Genomic DNA, 15960 nt, shown 5'->3' with positions numbered 1-15960 from the left:
CTATCCCTCCATATTAGTCTGCTCTCACTTCCTCCTCAAAAATAAACTTGGAGTAATTTTTCCACCGCACTTGCCGCCATTCGACTTTCCGTTTTATACACCAACATCACCCAGTATTCTTCAGCGTGTTGATATACACATTGTAAGAATCTGCTACTGCATAATCATTGTCGCTGTCCTCATCCCCCGTAGAACACAATATATCTCTCTAAGCTGAAGGAGTCTCCGCAGCTGAGCTTATGATGAGGATAGTCTTCGTCGTGAACAGGTAGCCTTGGAAGGCATATCTCAACGGGCACCACACAAACAATATGATTTTGAAATTTTTATATTCAACAAAAAACAATTTCGAGTAAAATATGGTATTCGAAAATCACATCTAATATACAGCATCAGATTTTGGCCGCTCATTTCGGAGCTGCTGAATTCGCAGCCATACTTCCATAATGGTAAAGAGTGCTGATATAAAAAAATTAATAAAAAGTGGAGTTTCACCGTAGTGATATTAAAAACATATTTCCCAATTGCCTTGAAAACAATTATATTATCGGTGTTGGCGGAATCAGCATACACACCTTATAATTCACATTTAGTATTATACCACTTCACGGGTCGTGAAACTCCAATAATTTCCATCCATGGACTAAATTAGTATCAAAATATGATGGATAGAATCGTTATCGATATATTAAGTGAAGTTTCACCAACCTAGTGATGTGAAATACACTGCTGCATATCACCGCGTTTTTCACCGAGTTTTACGCGTAAAACGAATTAATCTCCAATGTGCATAGAAGATACATTATGTCACTCGCCAGGAAATTCTATAAAATTGTGTTCAAATTCATTCACAATTAGTGGTGTTTTTCAATCAAAATCCAACTACAGTAAAATCAAAGGCTTAAGAACTAACACAATGACAATAACCAATATTTTAACAACCACTTCGAGAGCTCTAGAGCTCCGTTGAGGAAATGCAAGACTTAGCAAGAATGCAAGTTTGCGAGGTCCTTACAATTCAGTAGTCGTGGAGATCTTTATTATTATTACTATGATAATAATAATGAGGATATTCGTATTAATTTTATATTTTTGATGTTATTTTTTCGAAAAAGAAAAAATTTGCCTTCGGAATAGTTACATTATGATCAATAAAGGCGTGGAATAGTCGGTCAACAGTAACTGCACTTATTACAATGGAGTTTCACGATCACCCGTTTTACGTGAAGTGGCGTCGTAAAACTCGGTGAAAAACGCGGTGATAGGCAGTTGTGGTCGTGAAATATATTTTCCAGTAGTGTTTTTCATATCACTAGGGTGGTGAAACTCCAGTACTATGTGCTTCCCCTCACATGTATAATTGAGTAATGGAGATGAAGAACACAAGTGGAAAACGTATTTCACCTTTCACCTCGCGTGAAACACATGTGAGCAGTGAATAACGCGTAAAACTCGCGATATTCAACCCGGTGATATGCAGTAGTAGTCGTGAAATATATTTTTCACTAGTGTTTTTTCTCATATCACTAGGGTGGTGAAACTCCATTTATAAAAACTCAAAGTCAAAAAGTCATTTAGCCTCGACATGCATGTATCTCGACAGGTTATGTCGTTTTTACCCGTTGAAAAACGTTCTACTCAGCCACGTTCATTACAATGTTAATTTCATCTACCACTCTCTGTCACTCCTATTATACTCTACTATTAAGGTATCGAGTTAAGTTGTGCGGTGACTCTCTCACAGAGTTTAACATCAAAAACCACTCGTGATTGCACAATGTATCTCGACAGGTTGTGTCGTTTTTACCCGTTGAAAAACGTTCTACTCAGCCACGTTTATTACAATGTTAATTTCATCTACCACTCCCTGGCATTCCTATTATACTCTACTATTAAGGTATCGAGTTAAGTTGTGCGGTTGCTCTCTCACAGAGTTTAACATCAAAAACCACTCGTCGTTTTTATGTCGTTTTTACCCGTTGAAAAACGTTCTACTCAGCCACGTTTATTACAATGTTAATTTCATCTACCACTCCTGGCGGCCCAAGTCAGCAGCCCCTCATAGGGCCCTCTGTACGCCCACTACCCCCACGGAAGTTGGAATACACGCCTTTATACTTCACCATAGACAGTTTGATCGATCCGCAGCGCCCAGCTAAAGCCTTGACTACTGTGGAACGCACGGTGACGCGAAAAGGTAGTACTTGGGAAATGCTGTTGTTGATGATGGTGTCGCTTTAATTCACTTCATATCGCGCTTTTCTGAATGGTCGCTTTTCTGAGCGTTGAACTGGTCGTGAAACTCCAGTGATAGTTGTATATATTTACTATTACATAATCACTGAATAGTGATAATTTCCAATAATAAAATTACTTTTCGTGTCCCTAGCCTTACTAGGGGTATACATAAAAAAGTTGTTACAGGAGTTTCACCACCCTAGTGATATGAAAAACAGTAGTGAAAAACATATTTCACGACTACTACTGCATAGCACCACTACGCCACCACTTCACGTAAAACGGGTGATCGTGAAACTCCATAGTGTTTGCCTTGGCTGAGATTCTGAGCTTGATACTATTCATTATCATTCATCACAGTATCAGCTTTGGCTCAACGCCCAACAAGAATTATACTATAAAAAACTATACTACACAGATTGGGCAGGTATTCGCTACTCGGAAAAATGTACGCCTACTGCCAACATCATAATCAGCGATAGTACAGCTCATGTGCAACGATACGGCTATAGAATTCGTGCAATGGGAGTGCAACATCCCAGAACTCATTTTTTATGATTATTAATAATCATAATTGTTATACTTTCTGTCGTTATTATTCGGCCAATAATGCGCCTACATCACAATCTGTAGAGTATTCAATACTCAGTATTGGTTTTTTTTTCAATCTCCAAAGGCTCAGGCGTCGTCAAAGTCTATGTAGCAAAAATGCTTGTCATAATAAAGGAGCGTAAATTTTACGTCCTATAACGAAATTTTCCGCAATTTAACGCAATTTTACGCCCTTTCACGAAATTTTCCGGAATTTTACGTCCTATAACAAAATTTCCCGCAAATTTACGCCCTTTAACCAAATTTTTCGCAATTTTACGTCCTTTAGCGAAATTTTCTGCAATTTTACGCCCTTTAACGAAATTTTCCGCAATTTTACGCCCTTTAGCGAAATTTTCTGCAATTTTACGCCCTTTAACGAAATTTTCCGCAACTTTACGTCCTACAATGGCGACTTTTTCGGTAATTTTTCATCATGAAATTCGTTGGGAAATGGGTCAAGACGATATAGCTAAGAAATTGAAATTTTCAGAATTGTATATTTTTGAATTTGAACTTCTTGAATACGTTTGGAAAAAATCCATTTTTTTCATAAAAAAGCATATCAGCAGCATCGGAGTTTTGGATGCCACTCTCTTCCCCGCATTGAGCATTCTAGTAGCTGGGGAATTAATGATGGATAAAAATGCAGAAAATAAAAAAATAAATGAAGTTTAGTGAACAAAAATGGGAAAATGAATGAAAATTTGTGAATAAAAATGAGGAAAATAAAAAGCATTGATAAAAGTTAATGAATAAAAATAAATAGAGTAAGTTAATAATTAGGGTTTCACGATCACCCGTTTTACGTGAAATGGCGTCACAAAACTCGGCGTAAAACGCGACATTCAACGCGGTACTATGCAGTAGTAGTCGTGAAATATATTTTTTACTAGTGTTCTTCATATCACTAGGGTGGTAGAAGTCCAATAATACGATATTATACATTTTTTTCAATTTAATAAATTCCCTTTTCCTTTTTCCCAGTTCCCACGGCCTGCCGTCGCTTCTTCCAACCACCCCTGTCTGGAATGTTCACGTCCGATAACAGCAGCATTCGAGTGGATGATCCCGAGCTGGCGACCAAACGTACATGTGTACGGCCAAAGAAAGAGTCATTGCATGGCAGTATGACTTCAGCGAAGAGTCGGCGAAAAGATGGGAGTGTGAAAATGGAGTCGGCGTAATATTGAGTTCTTCGGATCGTGAAAGTGCTACTAGATTGTTTATTGGAGTTTCAAGACAACCCGTTTTACGTTAAACTAGGCGATATTTGTGGTGATATGCAGTAGTAGTCGTGAAATATGTTTTTCACTAAATTCTCTTAATACGGTGAGGAAACTCCTGAGCTCAGATGAGGAAAACCAGACTTATTTTCTCACACTGCTATTCAGCTGGCGTTCGTTTCAGTTCATCGGCGCGACAAGGAAAGCACGTGGTTTGCCCAGCTATGTCAGTGGAGAGAAAATGGGAGGCGGTCAATATTCTGCAGGAGTCCCTGCCTGGTCTACCCGAGGGGCATGTGGAGAAAGCAATGTAATAGCTTAATGCGTTAGTCTTCTGGGCTTATAAGCAGAAGGTCGTGGGTTCGATCCCATGGGTGGTTATTTTGTCAGTTTCTCTGCAACAAGTAGTCGCTTTGAATGCTGGAGTCTCGTCTTGGACGGTGGCGATGGAGAGCTCGTGAGCGCAGCGGTCTTTGGTATTATCCGGGGAGATTGAGATTTACTTCAACGGAAGTTGTTGGAGTGGAAATATATGTTTGCTTTCCACAGCTCAGCTCAGAGGGGTTCTCAATAGTAAGAAGAGTTTACACAAAAATTCGCGTAGAGTTTCTCAAATATTGTCATCAACACATGTAGTTGACCATGTGCATATATCTGCGGCAAAGTTGCAATTGTTGAAGTGCTATATGTTTTCTGTTGTCTTCAGCGCGACATTATAAATTTGGATTTATTGAGCTGGCGTATATAGCCACGTCGGAGGCTTATCGAGGTGGTGGCTACGGTCGGAGTCTACTACATACTTTGATGCAACAATGGGTTCACGAAGGTAGTAATAATACACATAAGAAGCGCCTACCTCACCTCTGTTAGGTTTTACCGAGGTTATTAGTAGTGTTGACCAGAAGGCTGTTGGCTTCTTCCAGGCGATGGGCTTTGAAGAGGCGATTCGAATACCGAAGTAGGACGAACATTTGTCATTTCCTTGGAGTTGCGGCTTTGATTGTTTGTGGGGAAAAACTAATCCCCGCGCAATATTTTTTACGAGAGTATTACGTTGTTTTGTCTGCAGTTGGTGTGTTATTCATATCACCATCGGAATATTGGAGTTTCACGATCACCCGTTTCACGTGAAGTGGCGTCGTAAAACTCGGTGAAAACGCGGTGATATGCAGTAGTAGTCGTGAAATATGTTTTTCACTAGTGTTTTTCATATCACTAGGGTGGTGAATCCACTCCATTAATATCAATTTTAATAGATTTTCGTTTCACTTACGTCCCTTTCGGTGATACAAAAATCTGCCATAAATGAAGTATCAAACTTATCGTCATGCTCTATCCATACGAGATGGGCATTCATATTTATTCGATGCAGAATCGCATCTCTTGCCTAGTAGCTCATTGGAGTTTCACGATCACCCGTTTCACATGAAGTGGCGTAATACTCTATGTGAAAATTTCGTGATACGCAGCAGTAGTCGTGAAATATGTTTTTCATATCACCAGGGTGAAACTCCATTGTTAGTAAGAAACGAGTAAAATGTGAATATTTTCTCATAGATTTGTCTACGCCCAGTGGATCGACACGTATGGGTCTGCGAAAACACTAGGGTGTGATATTGGAGTAAAACTAGCCCGGCTGCTGAGCCCGCGAGCAGTGATGGCTTCCAAACGCGTGAGTGGTCCGAGACTCACAGAGTAGTTGTAATTTTGTGATGGTGATCAGATTGCAGCTGATCCGGGATGCCCGGTGTCGGTGTTGGCAGGGCAGGAGAACGCACCGGGAGAAGACGAGGTTTGGTGTCGGGCGAGGATAACGAATAATCAAGCTGGTGAGATAGGTGGAGGAATATACGATCGCTTTCCTTAGCTGCGTTATGATTTTTTTGTTATCAAAAGTTTATATAAAAAGTGAAGTAGGAGTTTGCAGAAACGAAGTTGAATTTCCCAAAATTTCTATTTAGTTACTGACACATGTAGTTGACCACGTAAATACTTTCGAACACTGGTGAAAATGTATCGGCCAGGAATTGAACCGGAGTCGTTCGGTGGAGAGGAGGGCACATTACCGTTAGGGAATTTATACTGTTCTTGACGAGGGTACTAATTCATTTTCCAAATTCTTCAATCGGTTTTCCATGTAAATGTCGTCACATTAGTAATATCATTTTCCCCGTTGTTATCAAACCCTGGGGAGACGTTATTTCTTAAAGCTACTTACTGGGTGCTTTGGTCTCGGGCTTAGTGCTTTTCTCGAAGTGGAATACAGCGTTTGAGTATATGTACATGGTCAACTACATGTGTTGTCGAAAATGAAAAAATTTTCGGGAAATTTTCCGTGGTTTTACGAGCTCAGTAGTTGAGGAAAGCAAAAATAAATATATATACTCTCATCGCTTCGACATCTCAACATTTACTCTGTAGTATTGGAGTTTCACCCGTTTTACGTGAAGTGGCGTAAAACTCCGTGAAAAACGCGATATTTGCGCCTTGCAATAGTCGTGAAATATGTTTTTCACTCGTGCTTTTCATATCACGGGTGAAACTCCATTGATGAAATTTTATTTCTTTTCAGCGACTGGTTTGGTGACCATAACATATCGTCACGGACAGGCTCATAGGGTGGAGACTTTACCCACGACTTGTCCTAGGCTGAAGATCGGTGACTCTTCTAATACGGCAAGTGGCTTACCACATTTCCCGGCGAGTAAGTGTCGGGGGAAAATATGTAAATGGTTGGCAACTACATGTGTTGGTGATGACAATATTAAAATTGTGGGCAAATTCTCATTGGTTTTTGTATATTTATACGTGAAGTCGTAAGTAAACTCCTGTGCTGGGCAGCTGAGGAAAGCGGTGACATATATTCCTACTCCAACACTGTGTAGGAAATTCCTGAGCTCAGCAGCTGAGGAAAGCGATTACATATATTCCTACTCCAACACTGTATAGGAAACTCCTGAGCTCGGCAGCTGAGGAAAGCGATTACATATATTCCTACTCCAACACTGTATAGGAAACTCCTGAGCTCAGCAGCTGAGGAAAGCGATTACATATATTCCTACTCCAACACTGTATAGGAAACTCTTGAGCTCAGTAGCTGAGGAAAGCGATTACATATATTCCTACTCCAACACTGTATAGGAAACTCCTGAGCTCGGCAGCTGAGGAAAGCGATTACATATATTCCTACTCCAACACTGTATAGGAAACTCCTGAGCTCAGCAGCTGAGGAAAGCGATTACATATATTCCTACTCCAACACTGTATAGGAAACTCTTGAGCTCAGTAGCTGAGGAAAGCGATTACATATATTCCTACTCCAACACTGTATAGGAAACTCTTGAGCTCAGCAGCTGAGGAAAGCGATTACATATATTCCTACTCCAACACTGTATAGGAAACTCCTGAGCTCAGCAGCTGAGGAAAGCGATTACATATATTCCTACTCCAACAGTGGAGTCTTCTGTCTGCCATACCACTCCTCTGTCGAATCTTCTGTCAGGCACAAAGGTGCATCAATACCCCTTCGGTATGGGTGTTCAGTGGCCTGCAGCGAAGTGTAGCGATTGTGGTAAGCCAAAAAGCTCTCTAATTTCGTGGTGATTTATATATATTTAGTTGATCGTCGCAACCGAGCGAAGCGATGCAAGAATTGTCACAAGTGTCTGGCGAAGCATTGCATTTGTCGGCGGAGTGGTATGGGAAGCGATGTGAGATTATTAAACTCCCCATACCATCTTTTTGAATCATCTCGTAGCAGGTCCGGACCAAGCTGCCTAGGAAGAAGGAGGCGATTGTGTGTGGATGCAACACCATACGATGTAAGAGAGCTTTCTATTCCTGCTGGTGATGATGATGATGATGATCTTGGTCGCGGCATGGGCGAGCAAAACTCCTTTATTTGCTCTCAAGAAGCGTCTCAGTGCTGTTCCCGTTTTCGATAGTTCTGTGTGGATTGATCGCAGAAAACGCATATATCAGCGTTTACTCAACACTAACGCAGAATAATGGAGTTTTATGATCACCCGTTTTACGTGAGGTGGCGTCGTAAAACTCGGTGAAAAACTAGGCGATATTCAACGCGGTGATATGCAGTAGTAGTCGTGAAATATTTTTCATATCACTAGGGTGGTGAAACTCCAATAATTGAAAACACTTATAAAACCAGAATTGATTTCGAAAAGTGTATATTTGAATCGTATAATTTGATTATCACTTGGTCAGGTCCAGAGTGTGGCAACTGCTTAGCTTCCCATTGCACTTGTGTTGGCGGGCCTGCGTTTGAAGGTAGCAGTATGCTTACTATTGTCGTTGGTGGTGGTGGTCAACTCCACCTGTAGTTGCATCAAGGAAGCGCTCGGCTGATGACGGATTTAGTGACACTCCTGGACCGACTAAAGTGATCCGGACGGAGACTCCTTCTGGTGAGCTACGGAAAACTTTTGGGCGGAATTACTTCTCGAGAGAGGTATAGTAGCGGAACTCTTTTAGAACGTTTTATAGCCCATACCTCAAAAATGGGTAATTTATTCCGTGTTTGGGACTCGGGAGTTTCACCCTAGTGATATGAAAAACATATTTCCCAATTGACTTGAAAACAATTATATTATCGGTGTTGGCGGAATCAGCATACACACCTTATAATTCACATTTAGTATTATACCACTTCACGGGTCGTGAAACTCCAATAATTTCCATACATGGACTAAATTAGTATCAAAATATGATGGATAGAATCGTTATTGATATATTAAGTGAAGTTTCACCAACATAGTGATATGAAAAACACTGCTGCATATCACCGCGAATATCGCGTTTTACACCGAGTTTTACGCCACTTCACGTTAAACGGGTTGTGAAACTCCAGTGGTGACACTAGTGGCTGTTGTTGTCGTTGTTGATGTTGCTCGTGCTTTGGCGAGTACTGCAGTTGAGTGAGTGTACACGGAGACCGGCGGTTCAATCCCGGCACCCCGCGTTCAATCTCCAGGCATTAACTATACGGGTTTCGGCGAAGTGAAGTGTGGTTGCCACCAGAGACGGTGTATGAAGTGTCAGCAGTGTAGGAGTACATCATCTATACCACTACTTTGCCACTTCAGCCGTGGCCTCACTCGCGATCCTCAGGCATCTCACGCCACTGCCAATGTGAAGACCCGACGCCTTATCCGCAAACGTCCAAGACACGCAAGCCCTCGAAGGCAGTGACGCCAGATAATCTACCTGTATGCAGTAGTCCTCAGCTGAGTGTGGCTACTTCTTAGTGTGTTAGATCGAATCTAATACCACACCAGAAGGAACTCCTATTAAAGAGCATGGTATAGCAGCGTCACCTCCTAACGTGGTCGCCCTGGCAGCTGCCGCGGCGGTGGCGAAAGTGGCTGCTAAGAAGGAGGAGGCGCCGGTGGGTGCTGTTGCAAGACGAAGTAGAAGAAGTGTGGTACGACCACAAGGAGACCAGGTGAGTTGTGCATTTGTCCCCCTTTATTGTGTATGTTGGCTTGTAAGAAGCCCGTGGCGAAGGTTGAGGAGATTCCCCCGATGGTGACACGGCGACGGACTAGGAGCATGTCTAAGGATTTTAGGAAGACCACAGCGGCAACCCTACTTAAAGACGACTCTTCGTCGAGTGCATCAGTAGGGCTCGGTTTTTTGGCAAAATATGCACATGATCATTGGTGGTGACCGTATCAAAATTCTGAGGAGATTCTCTATGCTTTCTAACCACACTTCTACCCGATTTCGTATATAAACTCCTATAATTAGCTTTGGAATCTCCTAAGCTCAGCAGCTGAGGGAGGTATTTATTTTTGCGTCAGACTTCGTCAGCAGCGAAGGCTATGAGTTCTACGTCAGCCTCTGGTCACAAGTACGGTGACTATAGGACGGTAAGTGGAGGATTGGGGTAACTCGACTGCTCCTGTTATAGCGTCAAGAAAGTGGTCTTTGTTTTGGATTACCACGCAGCGTTCATTTCCTTTCACGTACGGTCTTGGTCACTTTTGATTCTGAGTGGCTCAATCTCTGCGAGAGAGTTTTCTTCGAATTGTGTGCTAGTCAGTGGAGTTAGTAGGCATTGGACCCAACACGTGAGAAGGGACACGTTCACGAATTACAGCGGAGCGAAGTGTTCCATGATTGTTTCAAAATTATGATACCCGGAAAAATTGAGCTTATGGACTATAATAATCCATTTTGTGATTTGTTGATTAGATGTAGAAATGGTGTGGTATTACTGAGCTGCTTTCAGGCGGTACGAGACAGACGAGGGAATATCTTATGGACAGCAGCAAGCGGTCGATCTTGTCCGTGTCACCATAGGAAGTGTGACACATGTGGCCTATGTGAGCGTTCGCTATGTAAAGTGTATTGAATCTTCTTCGTATTAGGTGTCGCTCGACATTGTCATTGTAATGGGTGAGCATCATTACTATCATAAGGAGTACTTGTAACAAGTTTGATATTGTGAAGTAACTACCCTTCTCATCACAAGGAGTACATTAAGTCAGGGATCATCACAGTTTATGTGTTGCGTTGAAAGTGAACGCACTCAGTCTTGTCAAACACGCGACAGAACACGACAGGGCAATCTGTAAGGAGGCTGCGAACTTCCATCTAAAGAACCTCTAGCTGAATGCTATCCTTGAGGACCTAACGATACGAGGCCAGTTTGCAACTGACAGATCTGTATGAACTGGTATATGGGAAAAGGGCGAACTTGCGACAATAGCTAACTCGTGACGATCGATGAATATAATATGAACGCATATGCATTGGCGCGCTATCTGTTGCAGGGGGAGAGACGACGTACTAGATGGGTGCTGACGAGGGTATATACTACTCAGATGGTAGAGCCAACTGTATGTAGCTATGTCAGCTACTGATGAAAGGAGAGGAAGTAAGATACCAATATTGAGTGTCCGATCAGCAACATATCCATCAACTTGACGCATACAGTACGTGTGAATTTGATATGCCAATGTGTGTTATTTTGGAGGACAAATTATAGTGAACAAGTTGTCGCTATCACAGTCCCAAACGGGTACTCTCATCACAACACATGTTCATATGTGTATGGGATATAGTTCCAGATTGATTCTCATCAACTAGGAAAAATATGGCACATTTGCATATCAAATTGGCACGCACAGTACAGCATATCTCAACTGGGACAACTAGAGTGTAGTCAGAATCGACTCGACGATATGAGCTAGTAGATGTGACTCGTCATACGAGCAGACATATGTTCCAACATTTTTTAGCATTGTCTGGGGGTATACTAAACTCGATCCCTTCCAAGAAGCTTTGTGGGAATATATACAGGTGAATTCATGGGAATCCAACATCTTTTATACAGAGTAAACTCGCTATGACATGTGTTTATCATAATAAGCGGATTCTGAGAAAACTCCGATTGATTTCTGTACACTTCTTCGCCAAGGCATGTGTGACTCACACAGTGTGAGCCTCTATAATCAGTGCGGAAGCTCCTGAGCTCAGCTGAGGAGAGGAAAAACATATATTCCTCCAACACTGCCATACCCAAGAAAGCTTTTACTCGAAAGATCATCGTAGCGGTTCAAGTACTTCACGACGAAGTCGATGGTGAAGACTACAAGAAGATGAACCAACTCGTTAAGTACTACGGTCATCAGTACGCAAAAGTCGCAATGAACTGACTGAAAAGTCGAAACAAAATGCTGAAATTAGGCGGAGCGATGTATTGTACGACTGCGCACAAGCAGTGGAGCAAATTTATGTTTCATAGGAGCGAATTGCGCCTTTCATCGAGCAACTTCTAGAGTTGCTCGTAACGTTGCGGCGACTTAATTTAAGTATCCATGTGAAACATACCCAATAATGTGATGCAACTCGCCTTCATCACTCGTGTCTGCCATTAACCTTTCCCCGTCCAGTAACAGCCTTTAAGAGTCCTTAAGGGTGATGGCCTTGTACCCATAATGCACGGCAATAAGCGTTGTGATTACTCGCATTACTGTCAACACTGACTTGTGTATTATCCAGAGGGTAAAATATTTATACCTTTTCTACCCTTTCTAACGCCATTTGTTCTTAGTAAGATCAATTCCCCATGGATGGGGCCGCTATGCCAACCCAAGATATGTAATATCATTAACCTTTCCCAGTCCAGTAACTGCCTTTAAGAGTCCTTAAGGGTGATGGCTTTGTACCCACAATGTACGGCAATAAGCGTTGTAATTACTCGCATTACTGTCAACACTGACTTGTGTATTGTCCAGAGGTTAAAATATTTATACCTTTTCTACCCTTTCTAACGTCGTTTTTGTTCCTAGTGAGATCAATTCTTTTGGATGGGACGGGGCGGCTATGCCAACTCAAGGTATGCCTGAGTAAGATCCGTTCCGATGGATGGGGCGGGATGCCAACCCAAGATATGCCTGAGTAAGAACAGTTCCGATGGATGGGGCGGCTATGCCAACCCAAGATATGCCTGAGTAAGATCAGTTCCGATGGATAGGGCGGCTATGCCAACCCAAGATATGCCTGAGTAAGATCAGTTCCGATGGATGGGGCGGCTATGCCAACCCAAGATATGCCTGAGTAAGATCAGTTCCGATGGATGGGGCGACTATGCCAACCCAAGATATGCCTGAGTAAGATCAGTTCCGATGGATGGGGCGGCTATGCCAACCCAAGATATGCCTGAGTACGATCAGTTCCGATGGTTGGGGCGGCTATGCCAACCCAAGATATGCCTGAGTAAGATCAGGTCCGATGGATGGGGCGGCTATGCCAACCCAAGATATGCCTGAGTACGATCAGTTCCGATGGTTGGGGCAGCTATGCCACCCCAAGCTTTGCCTCAGTTTCCCAGACAGGGCAACTAAGTCTCCCAATGATATGCCGTTGTGTAACAAATCTCTCCAACCGGGGCGGCTATGCCATATGAATGTACCCTGTCGTACGATCAATTCTGTCAGGCGGGGCACATATGCCACAGCTTCAAGATATGCTTCCGAAAGATTCTCTCAGACACTACAAGCGTGAGCGGTAGTCCATAGGTATCAGCTAGTTTGTATTGTAGTTGTTATTACGTATAATGGCGGTCCATTCCCGACCTGTAGGGGATCCTTCTGGCATCGCTACGGACCCTGAGGAGTGCAGTGGAGATGAGGACGTCTGTACACTCATACAAATGCAGGGCTCTATGATCAGGGTAGTTCGAATAATTAATTCTTAGTTACCATCCACTTGACTGATTTCATTTCGAATTATGAAATTTGCGGGGGGAATCTTCCTGGAAAGTGCTAGTGATGTGAAAGATGGTATGGTTGCGCTTCGTATTGAGAATACTATCCTTTGGGACTATCCATTTCGTTCTTAGTGTGATATCAACGTGCGACAGAATCCTAGGAGGAAATCCTGCTTGAAGGAGTGTACATCACTCCCGATAATATCAAGAGTATATCTCCTATCACTTATGCTTGTAGGCACTACATGAGGACGTCGGAGAGAAGGCCAGAACCGAGGAACGTCTCATCTCGATGTAGTTACCACCTCGAATCGCGAAATAATTTCCAATCCGCCCGGGCTGTTCCCCTTGGCATGGGAATTTCCGGATTACTTTTTCGTTAGCCTCTTTTAACTCGATCAATCAGGAAAAAATCAAAATCACCGTTAATAATCGACTTCTCAAAATCCAGCAATTGACATATATTTCGAGCGCCATAAGGACCTGCATTATGACAGGTACAAAGCCATGCTTAACACCCCAGCAGCGATCCTCGAGAAGAGCTCGGATGATGCTTCCCGAGATCTGCAACTTCAAAGGCTGCAGCACTTCCTGGACACAGTTCTCTACAGTAGATATATTTGCTCTCCATACCACACCAATAGTAAATCATCTCAGGTCTGGCTCCTGTCGGCGAGGAAGAGGCCAGTAGCTGTTCGAAACAGGATAGTTCCTCCATAGTAGAAGCGGCAGAAGAATGGTATGATAAACGGATTCCTTGGGATTCGAACCTGCGACCTTTCGGTTGCTTGCCAGGTGTCGAACCCTACCGAGCAGTAAAGGCGCCAAATGCCGGTGTGATTCAGTCTGGTACGTACATGGGCCGCTTGGAATAGAAATCGTCGAGCCCGCTCTACTTGAGCTATCAAATTCATCGTGACTTTCCATGTGTTAATTCCAGACGAATACACCCCGGTTCGATTCCCACGGTTGTCATCTACTCTTAGGTATGTCGCAGATGGACGCGAGACGATTGCGTATGGCTGCAAGACTTGCGGACTGAGTGAGAGCGTATCCCATTTTGTACAGTGCGCGCAATCTGGAGAGTCGTTACGTGTCACCATCATAATTTTCTACGCAGAGCTGAAAATTCGTAAACAGGCTCTCCTAGCATTGTTATATTGTTTGAATTTGTCACGGATTAAATTGTCGACTAAGTATCATTACTGTCGTGTCACCAGGCTCAGCATCGTGTATATGTGTTGCTTGCTTTGACCAAGGCGATCATGAAGGTCATGACTTCTTTATATCGAGGTGAGTGAAGTCGCTGTATTGGGAGGTACCGGTTTTAAATTGATTCGCCGTTTCTAGTGGAATGGCTTCATACAAGGGTAGAATATTGTCGATGCCGGTGTTGGAGAAATATATGTTCGCTTTCCAGAGCTACTGAGCACAGGAGTTTCCTATACAGTGTTGGAGTAGGAATATATGTTCGCTTTCCACAGCTACTGAGCTCAGGAGTTTCCTATACAGTGTTGGAGTAGGAATATATGTAATCGCTTTCCACAGCTACTGAGCTCAGGAGTTTCCTATACAGTGTTGGAGTAGGAATATATGTAATCGCTTTCCTCAGCTGCTGAGCTCAGGAGTTTCCTATACAGTGTTGGAGAAATATGTGTTCGCTTTTCACAGCTGCTGAGCTCAGGAGTTTCCTATACAGTGTTGGAGTAGGAATATATGTAATTGCTTTCCACAGCTGCTGAGCTCAGGAGTTTCTAGAGCTAATCATGGTGGAGTTTATATACGAATTAGAAGTGCTGCTGGTAGAAGTGGTCGCAGATCAACGAGAATTTCCTCATTAAATCATTGGTGCCTTATTATTATCAAGTTTTATATTACCACTAGATTAGTAACAGATGAAAATTTTGTAAAATTGAGTAAGACATGTAGTTGATTACGTGTACATTTTCCTATAGTGTACAGGTCTATACGAAGAAGTATCGTATCGCCTGTCACTTTATATACAACGTTTGTATTTCATTTATTCAGATCGGACTACGGTTGTTGTGACTGTGGTGATGCGTATGCGTGGAGACCCCAAGGCTTCTGTCGCCGCCATACCGGACCTTTGCCGAATGTTGACCCTGCAGAGGCTCTGCCTGCTCTGACGAGATCGATATTGGAGTCTGCTATTAGTAAGATTCATTTATCGGCAGTTCACTCGTATTACGTGAAAACGCGATATGAAGTGAAGTAAAGACACTTCGGGAATTACAGATGACCACTCGATATCGCGTAAAATACATGATGTGTTTTACGCATTATTCACGAGGTGATGTGTTTTTCATATTACGGGTGCAAGTCCATCATTGGAGTTTCACCCGTGTTGTGTAAAACGCTAGTGTTGAACGCATAACGCATAACGCAACGCGAAATAGACGATTTCAGAGCTCAAAACGCGAAAAACGCGTTGGCGTTAAACATACCGTCATTCATAACGCGTTGACATAACGCATGAGAGGCAAGTTAATTAAAATTCCACAAGCGTAAACCATCCTGTGGGGCTTATTTCCAGCTCTGTGCACATGGCCTCTGGCTCTCGTGTCCAGAATATCGAAGCGTTTCAAAAAGCAGAACGCTCGCTCTACTATACTCCTCACGCTCGTATTAAAAACGTTCTACGTTACGCTC

The 15960-nt window shown here is 42.8% G+C and overlaps 3 protein-coding genes across 3 annotated transcripts; all 3 read left to right on the top strand.

Moving 5' to 3' along the window:
- Positions 1 to 2013: 2013 nt before the first annotated feature.
- Positions 2014 to 10507, top strand: Pmar_PMAR022612 (hypothetical protein; the record flags this gene model as incomplete). Its single annotated transcript, XM_002784920.1, has 20 exons — positions 2014 to 2197; positions 3970 to 4012; positions 4240 to 4365; positions 4446 to 4531; positions 4762 to 4881; positions 4926 to 5013; positions 5613 to 5727; positions 5779 to 5884; positions 6628 to 6759; positions 7558 to 7626; positions 7674 to 7765; positions 7816 to 7876; positions 8280 to 8342; positions 8396 to 8479; positions 9183 to 9280; positions 9328 to 9459; positions 9564 to 9692; positions 9875 to 9960; positions 10306 to 10399; positions 10445 to 10507. The coding sequence occupies 20 exons, from the start codon at positions 2014 to 2016 to the stop codon at positions 10505 to 10507; spliced, it is 1971 nt and encodes a 656-aa protein (XP_002784966.1).
- A 2630-nt stretch (positions 10508 to 13137) lies between these two features.
- Pmar_PMAR022611 (hypothetical protein) lies at positions 13138 to 14332 on the top strand (the record flags this gene model as incomplete). The annotated part of the gene is made up of 6 exons (XM_002784919.1): positions 13138 to 13254; positions 13529 to 13584; positions 13788 to 13900; positions 13948 to 13977; positions 14086 to 14139; positions 14277 to 14332. The coding sequence occupies 6 exons, from the start codon at positions 13138 to 13140 to the stop codon at positions 14330 to 14332; spliced, it is 426 nt and encodes a 141-aa protein (XP_002784965.1).
- A 178-nt stretch (positions 14333 to 14510) lies between these two features.
- Positions 14511 to 15406, top strand: Pmar_PMAR022610 (hypothetical protein; the record flags this gene model as incomplete). The annotated part of the gene is made up of 2 exons (XM_002784918.1): positions 14511 to 14583; positions 15319 to 15406. Coding segments are annotated over 2 exons (161 nt in total), but the record flags the coding sequence as incomplete, so codon positions are not given.
- Positions 15407 to 15960: the final 554 nt, after the last annotated feature.

The sequence above is a fragment of the Perkinsus marinus genome (genome assembly GCF_000006405.1).
Source record: "Perkinsus marinus ATCC 50983 genomic scaffold scf_1104296934368, whole genome shotgun sequence".
In the NCBI taxonomy this organism is placed as follows: domain Eukaryota; phylum Perkinsozoa; order Perkinsida; family Perkinsidae; genus Perkinsus; species Perkinsus marinus.
Note: the sequence above shows the minus strand (reverse complement) of the source record. Positions and strands in the feature narration are given on the sequence as shown.